General features: G+C 50.1%; 1 protein-coding gene across 1 annotated transcript; it reads left to right on the top strand.

The window, feature by feature from the left end:
- The first annotated feature begins 3,013 nt into the window (after window positions 1-3,013).
- Window positions 3,014-6,713, top strand: LOC116652420 (rho GTPase-activating protein 33-like). The gene is made up of 8 exons (XM_032440906.1): window positions 3,014-3,047; window positions 3,423-3,495; window positions 3,848-4,293; window positions 4,861-4,938; window positions 5,123-5,204; window positions 5,674-5,817; window positions 6,258-6,360; window positions 6,521-6,713. Exons 3-8 carry the CDS (start codon window positions 4,180-4,182, stop codon window positions 6,711-6,713), a joined length of 714 nt encoding a protein of 237 aa, XP_032296797.1. The 5' UTR covers window positions 3,014-3,047; window positions 3,423-3,495; window positions 3,848-4,179.
- Window positions 6,714-10,545: the final 3,832 nt, after the last annotated feature.

Genomic DNA, 10,545 nt, shown 5'->3' with positions numbered 1-10,545 from the left:
GAATAAACATTTAATGCATCTTGAGCTGAGGAGAGATGGAACTTCATACATACCCACATGACAAAAAGTAAGCTTAGAAACAAGACTATGGTACTGAATAGGAATTAGTTGCCATTACTCTAATACACTTCAGTATTTACTATGTAATCATAGAATCACCAAGGTTGGAAAAGACCTAAAAGATCATCCAGTCCAACCGTTCTCCTGTTACCAACAGCTTCCACTAAATCATGTCCCTCAACACAACATCCAGTCATTCCTTGAACACCCCCAGGATCAGTGACTCCACCACCTCTGGGCAGTCCATTCCAGTGACTAGCCACCCCTTTCTGAAAAGTAATATTTCCTAACATCCAGCCAGAATCGCCCCTGCTGCAGCTTGAAACCATTCCCTCTGGTCCTATCAATAATGACACGAGAGAAGAGGCTAACCCCCAGCTCACTACAACCTCCCTTCAGGAAGTTATAGAGAGCAAGAAGGTCTCCTCTGAGCCAGCTCTTCTCCAGGCTGAGCATTCCCAGGTGCTGCAGCCTCTCCTCATATTGCACAATTGTGCTCCAGACCCCTCGCCAGCTTTCTTGCCTGTCTTTGAACATGTTCCAAAGCCTCAGTGTCTTCCTTGCACTGAGGGGTCCAAAACTGGAAACAGAACTCGAGTTGTGGCCTCAACAGTGCTGAGTACAGGGGGACAATCACCTCTCCGCTCCTGCTGGCATCACTGTTTCTGGTGCAAAATGTATGCAAGTGTCACATGTGTGACATCCTTTTTGATAGAGTTCTGCGACGGGAGTCCAATGGATTTGAGACCTGACTTGAAGCCTGTGGGCATCACCCAGGAGTTGGGGTGAGAGGATTAGGCCTAGGAACAGGAACCTATTTGGTCATTATTAACTCTCACCTTTTTTGGTCAAAAATCTATGTGTGGTTTTTGTTTTTTGTTTGTTTGTTTGTTTTTTCACATAAAGAACAGGCTTATTGTGCAGCTTGTGAATGAATTCATTCACACCTGCTGATTGAGGCTGTTCTCTACATGGACCTGCAGTGGAAATGAACACTTGTGGTCCACTGTCTGGCCCCCACCTGCATGCTCAGATCAGCCAAGTTGTCAAGGCCTGGCTCTTGGTTGGTGAGTTGCGCCAAGGTTAGAGAGTTGGATTTTCTGGGCTTTGAGACACGTCTTCCAGTTGCACGTTGTGTTATTTCTGATGCGCTGACTTCTTGAGCTCCAGTCCCAAATAAGGATTCAGGTACTACCACAGCAGGAATGGTTTAGATTGGAATTGGAATGCAGAAGACTTGAGCCAGCAGGAACAGGGAATCGATCATTCCCCCGTACTCGGAACTGGTGAGCCCTCACCTTGAGTTCTTTGCTCTGTTCTGGGCCCCTCACTGCAAGAAGGACAATGAAATCCTGAGATGTGTCCAGAGAAGACCATTGAAGCTGTGAGGTGTCTAGAGCACTAGTCTTATGGGGAGCTTCTTATGGAACTGGGATTATTTAGTCTGGCTAAGAGGAGGCTCAGGGAAGACCTTATCATTCTCTACGATTACCTGAAGAGAGGTTATGTGGGGGTGGGGGTTTTCCTGCTCTTCTCCCATGTAACTAGTGACAGGACTGGAGGGAACGGCCTCAGGTTGTACCAAGGGAGATTCAGCTTGGATGCTAAGAAAACCATCTCGAAATGGGTGCTCAGACGCTGGACGCATTTGGATGGCTGAGCACTTTGATGGGTGAGCATCACACTGTGGGAAAACACGCAGTGGTTATCTCTGTGAACAGCCACATCTGTGGGGACTGGTGGCTTTTTCATGTTACCCTTGTGATTCAAGTCCTACATCCAGGTACTCGTGCTGTTTGAAAGCACCATCTTAGAGGCAGCCTTGATTTCTCCAGCTCCAAGCTTTGTGCCACAAGAGCTCTCCTGCTTCTAACTGTGATGTGAGACCGTATGGAAGGCTCTGCAGAAGTCTGGGTAGGTGATATCACTTGCTGTTCCTTTCCCCACCCGTGCTGGGAAAAGCAGGGAATGGGACTGGAGGATGTCCTGGCAATGGGATCCTGCCTCAGCAGAACTGAATGGCAGTTCTGATCCACGTATTTTAACCTGAGTGAATCTGACACAAATGACAGAAGAGAGGGGCCTGTGGGAAAAAAATGTATGTGCCGCAATTTGTGGTGCAAGGTGTTCTCAGAACTGCTGCATACAGTGCCCAGGTGGCTTCCTTTTTCACGGGGAGAGGATTAACTAGGTAATTTTAATGAATCAATTTACTTTCTGTTCACCTTTCATACTACCTCTCAAAAAACTATCTTTTTGGATTCTCAAGTAGTATTTCTTGCTAAAAAGAATATGCGTGCACCCTGCGCTTACATCTGCGCAAAGGATCTTCTCATTATCTCTGTCTGTGTTTCTTTTAGACCCTGAGGTGGAGCAGAGTGGAACACAGACTTGGGGGAATCTTCAGTCAGGAGCAGGGACACGTAGTGCTCATCTTAGGCTGACAACAAGAGCAGAGAGATAAGTATCATAGGGTCACGTGCCCATTTTATTTTCTTTTTCATTCATGATGCATAGAGGCGTTACCCAGACAAAGTGAGCATTTGTCAGCTGGACTTTCTAGAATTGACCTAGGCATTGAAATTGGTTCGAAGCACCTCAAAGAGCCCTGCAAAAGAATGCTGAGAGTTAATCTGGCACCCTCCTTTGGAGTCCTGCGGTGTCTGTCACTTATTCAGCTGTGCCCAAACACCTCCCATTGCGCTGCCACACCAGGATAGAATTGCAAGCCCACACTGAGTTCTGGAATGTTGTGGTGCCATGTTGGAATCAGATGTGACCATGTGGTCTTGCCTCCCCCCCTGTGGAGGGTCATGGTGGACCAGGCTGGTGGCCCTTGGTGATGTCATAAGCGGCTGGAATGAGGGGAGGAGCGGTGCGTTCCGTGTTCCTTTGTGGGTGAGCAGGAGTTCGGAGTGGTTGGTTGGCTTGTTCTTCTTGTGCGTTTAGTGCCTTTTCTTCACACCATCTTACGCAGCAGCTTGTAGGTAAGCTGAACCAGTATGGGAAGGACGGGTGGGCAGTGAGGTGTAGAGAACTGCTGGCTGTCGGAGCTCACAGCACCGTATTGCTTACTCCTGACCACCAGACGTAATTTTCCCCTGGTACTCATGTTCCAAAGGGGGTGTCCCTAAAGGTGGCACCTGTCCCATGTTTCTTCCGTTGTGTTCTTTGCTCAATTGTGGAAGCATTGTAAAGTTGCTGGAAGGACAGGCATCACGTAGCCTGAAACTCAGCATGTCTTGCAGCAAGTGGATGGGACAGTTGTGCTATATGCATTATTCCATGGCTGTCTTAGCCCTGCTCACTGACCTGCTCTTTCTCTTTCCTCTGCCCACCCTCCGTTCACTGCCTCGGTGCAGCTTTTGCTCTCAGAACATCTGAGCAAAGTGACAAGGAACTGCTGCAGATAGTTTGAGGTGATCTTGTTGCCAGGTACGTGCCATGTTTTGTCCCCCCACATCGTTTTGCATGCCGTGGGTTTCTTCACTGTCCTCCAGCTTAGCCCTCAGAAGGGTGCTGTCTAATGCCCTGCTATCGCACTGTCAGAGCGCTCTGGGTGAATGCATCTGCTGCTTTGTGCCAGAGTCCCCATCTGCTGGCAGAGGGATAGCAACTTGGTACAATGCTGACTAATAGACTGTCACGTTGGAATAGTCTGAAGCAAGGGGTAGTTTCTTGAATACCTGCCTATGCCACAGGGTATGCAAGGGTAGATCTGAAGAAGTCTCTCCATACTGTGCTGTGTGAATAGAGAAAACAGAAGTGTGTTTTTGCTCTGTTCCAGCTGGTCACACTTGCTGTGATGGGTGTCGCGTGCAGCAAGATCAGCCGTGGGCCTGACGTGGCGGCAACGGAGGTACAGTATGAAGCTCTGGCTTGTCTTTGTTCCCTGTGTTGAGCCAGGAGGGAGAGTCGCAGATGTACTCTCCTGCAGGAAAGAGTGGTCCAAAGGGGGCCAGGCCACCTGTCTGCACCAGTGCCATTGCTGATTAGTCTGTGTAGAGAGAGATGCATTTCCTGCAGCTTTCTCTGCAGATGTGCTCCTCACCTTGAAATCCTCCTTGTTTGTCCTCATCTCCTGACCACAGCCTGTGCTCTGTTTTGCAGGCTGATAACATGTGGAAGCCGCAGCTGGTACGTGCGGAGTCATCTCTCAACATTCCAGCGATTGCGGCGGCCCATGTTATTAAGAGCTACGTCGCCCAGGCACCAGATGAAGTCTCCCTGGAGGTAAGCAGTTACAGGTGTTCCTTGTTATCATGCACAGGAGAGTACAGGGTGTGAATGCCTCAGGAATAGTCTCAGACACCTTCAGAATGTCTCGTGAGGTGAAGCTTCGAGGGTTTGGTTCCAGCTTAGACTTGTGCTGGATTGGGAGGAGTTCAGCCATCTCTCCAGTATGGTTGGATTGGGCATTTGAACCTTTTGATCAAGCAGATCCCACCCAGTATGGGAGCCTGGTCTCTGAGCAAGAGCAGACCCGGTGTGAAGTGTGCAGATGTGTTCAGAAAGCTCTGCTAATTGATGCCCATGATTAAAGTGCAGCTCTTCCATAGCCTTCGGCAGAGAGCCTGCTGCTTTTGAGACCCATTTCCTACTGCACAGCTCTATTGTGTATGTTGTGTAACTCTTGTACCTCCAAGTTCAGTTTTAGAAGGGAAAATGCCTTGGGGGCTGCATTGGTGCAATTGCTGTCAAGCTTTAGGATATTCTGCGGTGCAGAAGAAGGCAGTTATTTGATCTGTGTTATTCTCACAGCTGTGCTGAAGCTGGGGTTGACGTTTCAATCTCTTGCAGGTGGGAGACGTGGTGTGCATTATTGATATGCCACCAAAGGAGCTGAGCCCCTGGTGGAGAGGCAAGCGTGGCTTTCAGGTATGCACATGCTTCCAACTAGAGAGAGCAACTTCAGTAGAGTCAGGAATCTCAGATTGGAGCTGCTCTGCCTGCACAGGAGGGCTTCTGGACGCAAACGGTTGCCCTGTGTCAGTGTCAGAGGACCTCCCCTTTGCGTCTGGGCTCGGGCTAATGCCCACCTGTCTTTTTGTTCTTGTTACAGGCTGGATCTTTCCCTAGTGAGTGCGTGGAACTCATTAGCGGACAAGTTCCTGAGTCCCTGGTCAATTCATTGCGAAAGCCAGGTACGCATGTTACATTTGATAATGCGGGTTAGTAAAATGGGGTCAGAGCTTGGCTTTCAGGGGTTTCGTTAATGCCCAAGTTGAGCAAGATTAGCAAGAGGACTGCATTAAGCTCCATCAGAACACGCAGAGGTCTGGCCCAATCCCACTGTGTTTATTATTGGGCTTGGGGAAGTGACAGAATCCTCCTTGAATGGCTTGGGATTGGAAGGGGCCTAAATGATTCTCAGGCTCCAAGGCCCCTGCCTCAGTCTGGGCTGCCAGCCTGCACATTTAGTAGGAAACGAGAGCAGGCTGTCCAGGGCCCCTTCCAACCTGGCCTTGGGCACTTGCAGGGATGGGGAAAATCTGTTATTGAGTGTCCTTGTTGGGAATGTTCTTCCCATTGTTCTGTGCTCTATCGAATGTGTTAAGTTCATCCAACCAATCCAAGCCTGAAATGAACTGATTTCTTTGTTTTGTTGCGCAGTGCCGAAGAAACGGGGCAAGTTCCTCCCCTTCCTTCGATCCCTGGTGAAGGCCCGGCCCCAGAGAGCGAGGCAGCCGGAGCCAGAGAAGGAAGGGGTGTTTGGGTGTGACCTGGGGGAGCACCTTCTCCGCTCTGGCCGTGATGGTAAGGAACGGAACAGCCCATTCCTGAGAACTTCCTCCGTTGGGCATCTGAGGATGAAAGGGAAATCATATCCAGCAGTTGTTTCATCCTGAAAATGTAGGAAGCCTTCTGGCCACAGAGAGCATCCTGCATCCTTTTCCTAGCTCTTTCTGGTCGTGAGATAGGATTCCTCCATTCCCGAGGGAGCTGTGATGGGACTTGCAGTGTCTGTGGCTTTGCCAGAATTACTTTCTCCAGGCTGTTGATAGGTCGTGGCATTTCTGGAAAGCCAAGAACACATCTCTGTGCAGTTTCTTCACAGCTGTCTCTGCCAGCTTTTTCCTTTAAGGAGGAAGCAAGCGGTAGCCCGGCTGGGCTTAGTGGATGGGATGTGGGAAGAGCACGGCCTGAACCAGGACTTGAGTAAGAAGCTCAGCTAACCACTGGCTCTTGTTCTGTAGTCCCCCAGGTCCTCCAGAGCTGCTCTGAATTCATCAAGCAGCATGGCGTGGTGCGGGGGATATACCGCTTGTCCGGTGTCACGTCCAAGATCCAGCGACTACGGTAAGAGTGCTGCGACTGACACAGCTGTCAGTAGGGGCACGTGCCATGCTGCAGGCGTTCAGAGGAACCCCTTCCTTTTCTTGACTGTATTTTGTGTGGCTTTGGACTTGTTTTTGTCTTTCTCAAAGCCCTCTGCCCAATTCTGTGTCCTTCTCTGCAGCCATGAATTTGATTCAGAGCAGCTTCCCGAGCTTAGCGTCCGTGACATTCACAGCGTGAGCTCCCTATGTAAGATGTACTTCAGGGAGCTCCCGAACCCTCTCCTGACTTACCAGCTGTATGCCAAGTTCTCGGTAAGCACAGGGCAATGTCTTGCAAAAGATATGTACCTCTTCCCTGGGCGTCCTGGCTGATGGTTGCAGCTGTGCCCCAGCTCTGAGGTCCTGTTTCTGTTAGCCCCATGAGGCATGTCTTTGCCACATCCCGCCTCTCACTGATGCCACTTTTGGTGGTGCCAGGAGGTGCTTATTTAAGCTATTCACAATGCTTGTGAGAATTCCCTTTCCTTTGCTGTTCCCCAACTATTGGTAGAATGGGGTTAATAGCAAAGAGGACTTGGAGATGAATGCCTTCTGCGAGGAGCTGCACTGCGCAATGAGGCAGTAAAGCCCCCCAGAGCTTGCACTGCTTGGTCTTGATGACACAGGCTGTGTGCCTTGGTGTTCCCTTGGTGCCTCTTGGAAGGCATCAAGTCTGCCTCGGTGCTGACCACCAGCACGCTGTCCCCACGGTTCCCAAACCTGTAGCAGCTAATTAGGCTGACTGGTGTCTGAATCCCTTCCTGCCTTTTTCCAGGACGCTGCCGGAGCTGCTACAGAGGAGGAGAGGATGGTGAGAATGAAGGGCGCCATCCAGCAGCTGCCTGCTCCTCACTACAGGTCAGTGCTGTGGCTGTGCTTTGCAGGGCTTGGTGCTGCAGCGTGGTGGCACTGGGAACGTTTTATCTACTTCATATTCAGGGACGGTAGCAATGGCATCAACTAGCATGAAGTGAGGTTTGTTTTGTGCACTGCAGCACGGCTTGCTTTTTGGTGCTGAACATCTGTCCCTCTTGTTTTCCAGGACTCTGGAGTACCTGATGAGGCATTTGGCGTCTCTTGCTGGGAACTCCTCAGTCACCAACATGGACGCTCATAATTTAGCAATAGTGTGGGCTCCAAACCTCTTGAGGTAAACTTTTTCTGTTTAAGCACAACGCTTAGTTCTGTTCTCCAGAAAGAAAGCAATCTTCCCTTCTTCTTCATCTAATGTGCTCTTCTCCTATAAAAGCTGTCAGAAGTTTCTGGCAGCAGAGGAGGAGCCTGGACTGCTCTCCCCCAACCCCAGGGACACAATTTCTAGGTGACAGTTACTGCTCTCTTGTTTAGCTGGTACTACTTTGTCCTTGTTCATCCAGGAGAATTTCGTAGGTGGCATTGCTGATTGCCCACTGCAGAAGTCTCCAGAGCCCAGTTGGACTGCTTTGGGCTGCAAAAATTCAGACCTGGGGAAACAGTCTTGAAGGAATGACTTGTAAAATCTGCCTTTTCTTCAGATCCCAGCAGAGCCTGTCTGCCTGCACCAGTGGAGGAGCTGCCAGCTTGGAAGTTCAGACACAGACAGCTGTAGTGGAATTCCTTATTGGCCACACAGACGGCCTCTTCGGCTCCAAATCCACGTCAGCCATGGGAGAGGGAGCAGGTGAGTGTCTTCCTTCATTAGATTGATCTTGATCCAATCCAGGCCTTCTCTGAGATCTTTCAAATACGCTTTGACTTTCAATGGGACAGGAGGCTTCAGGGCTTAGATGAGAGTATGGCACCCTGTTGCCGAATCCTGAGAATGTCCGAGGCCAGACTTTACATGGAGAAAACCATCCCTGCCTTTATGATGTTTTGAATGGGGGTGAAGCATGATTGAAGTGTGGCAGCAAAGCTTTCTGAGTTCCCAGACCCATTTTCTAGGGGTTTTTTTTTATGCCTGTTTCGATACAGTGAGCAGCTCTAAATTATGACTGTGTCCTTTGCCACGAGCATATCTCTGAGAACCCGGTTACTTTGAGCTCCTCTTCTTCCAGTGGCTCGGATAAGCAAATCTGAGGAAAATGCAGAACGGGGATGGCTGTGCTGCTGCTTTCTGATCCTCTTTCTTACCTGTGGTTTTCCCTTGCAGGGCACAGTTCTCTACCTGGGCCCAAGCCTGTGTGCGAGTCTCCTCCTGCCAGAAAGCTGCTCACTCTGCAGGAGGCACAGGCTCTGCAAAGAGGCCAGAGCAGCTCTCCTGTTGCAACACGGAGCAGCAAGATACAAGTGGAGGAAGGGCCTGCAGCTGTACTGAGGAACTTCAACGCAATCATTGATTTTCCATCTGAAAGGTAAAGAAAGAGGAATTCCCTTTCCAGCCCCTATCATCATTGGTCAGGTGGGCTTTATTGCTTTACTTTTTGTCCATTATATCTCCAAGGATTCAACTAACACACAGTTGCCCGACGGGCTCAGTGGAGCCACACAAGGGTGCCTTTACTTCCTCGTAGGGCAGGCAGTCATGAGATACAGGAAGCCACGATGACGTGTATCCTGGTCTGTGCTGGCTGTACCTGGAAACATTGGGGTTTCCAGATTTCAGGGCCACATGCCTGAAACCAGTTCCAGTTCTCCTCTAAGCAAAGCTGTTGGTCAGACTTGCTGGCACTAGAAATTAAAGATGGCAATGTGCAGAGTCCAAGGAGGTGTTATCGTAAGAGCCAAAGATTCTTTCGAGCCTCCCTTAAGGACGCACAGTTGCTCAGAAAGCAGTTACGCCTGCCAGCTCCTGTCCTGTCCAGCTGTGGAGCCTTCGCTCACATACTCTGCTTCTTGCTTGACATCGATGATAGGAATGTAGCCAGCAGGACTTCAGGGCTGAGCTGTAGGAATGGAAGCATCCTCTGCTGTTTGAAACAGAGCGTGTTTCTAAGCTGTGTTTCAGCAGAAACAAGGCAGTGCCAGGAAGGGGCAGTTATTGGCAAGGGCTCGGTGCAACTCTTCCCTCACCCTGCACCACAACTGACAGCATGCTCTATTTTCTCTCCAGACCACGCTCTTCCAGAAAGAAGAAAGAATCACCAGCTGGCAGTTGGTGTTCCTGCCTATGTCTGCGCAGACCATCCCCTGCGGCAAAACACCAACTGCAGAGCAGTGACAGGGAGCCTTCCGAAGAAGAACTCGTGGTGCTGGCAGGTAAGGGTGCAAATCCAGCTTTCAAAACACTGCTTGTCAGCAACACAGGTAGAATTCATGCTTTCAGTGGGCTTGTACCTCCTTCTGGCATTCAAGCCCATGCCTGACATCTTCAGCTGACCCCTGTTTTCCCAAAGGAGTCTCTCAAGCTGCTTGAAACCTGCTTGACAGGCAGCACCAAGCCTTTGCCTCCTTGGATAGTGAAAGTTGGACGCTAACCCCTGTGTATCCACTCCTTCCTAGGTGAATCGAGCCCTTGTGAACCCAGAAGAGCCAGGTCAAGTGCTGATGGCTCAGAGAGTGAAAGCGGAGAGCTCTCACTCAACGGAGAGCTCATGAAAAGCACAAGTCGCTGCAATTCAAATGACAGCCTGCCGTGTGACAGCAGCGACAGCGAGAAGGAGGTCATCATTGTTCAGGCAATCATTTCTCCCAGCTCTGCAGAAGGAGATGATCTGAGCCTGCCAGAAACCACAGACACCAGCCTGGACTGTGACCTGATGCCTTCGCAGTGCAGCCCAGCCCAAACACAGCCAGACTGCCCTGACAGCAGCACCTCTGAGCAGGACCAAGTCTGTGTCACTGAGGAGGAGCCAAGCCTCTTGCAGGGGGACTTGGAGTCAGACCTCCAGTCCCAGGCACCAGGCAGCAGCACGAGCTCCAAGCCACCCTCTCCTCAACAACAGAGGATGAGTCCCATCGTTCCCATGGACCTCTCCTGTCCTCCTTTCTCCGAGTGACTAAAGGCACACTCATTCTCAATCAACAGGATGGGGTTTTGGAAGAAGAAATGCTTAGAAGTGAAAATTTCCAGTGTTCATTTACAAAGAACAGCAGCAGAATTATCATCATCCTGCTGCCAGTCTTCGGTGTTGCTGTTTGAAGGTTGAAAGAGCAGAGTGTTTCTTTCAAGAAAAATTGTTGGGCTTATTTGTATTTGTAAGCAAGCGGTTCAGAATGTGGGTGTCACCAATTGTTTTCCAGTGCA

This window comes from Coturnix japonica, chromosome 1 (genome assembly GCF_001577835.2).
Source record: "Coturnix japonica isolate 7356 chromosome 1, Coturnix japonica 2.1, whole genome shotgun sequence".
Taxonomy (NCBI): Eukaryota; Metazoa; Chordata; class Aves; order Galliformes; family Phasianidae; genus Coturnix; species Coturnix japonica.
Note: the sequence above shows the minus strand (reverse complement) of the source record. Positions and strands in the feature narration are given on the sequence as shown.

Bases quoted from the DNA above. Each gene is read 5' to 3' on its own strand.
- LOC116652420 (XM_032440906.1), top strand. From the start codon at position 4,180: ATGTGGAAGCCGCAGCTGGTACGTGCGGAGTCATCTCTCAACATTCCA. The intron at 4,939-5,122 runs GTATGCACATGC...TTCTTGTTACAG, and splicing joins GAGGCAAGCGTGGCTTTCAG to GCTGGATCTTTCCCTAGTGA. The intron at 5,818-6,257 runs GTAAGGAACGGA...CTTGTTCTGTAG, and splicing joins TCTCCGCTCTGGCCGTGATG to TCCCCCAGGTCCTCCAGAGC.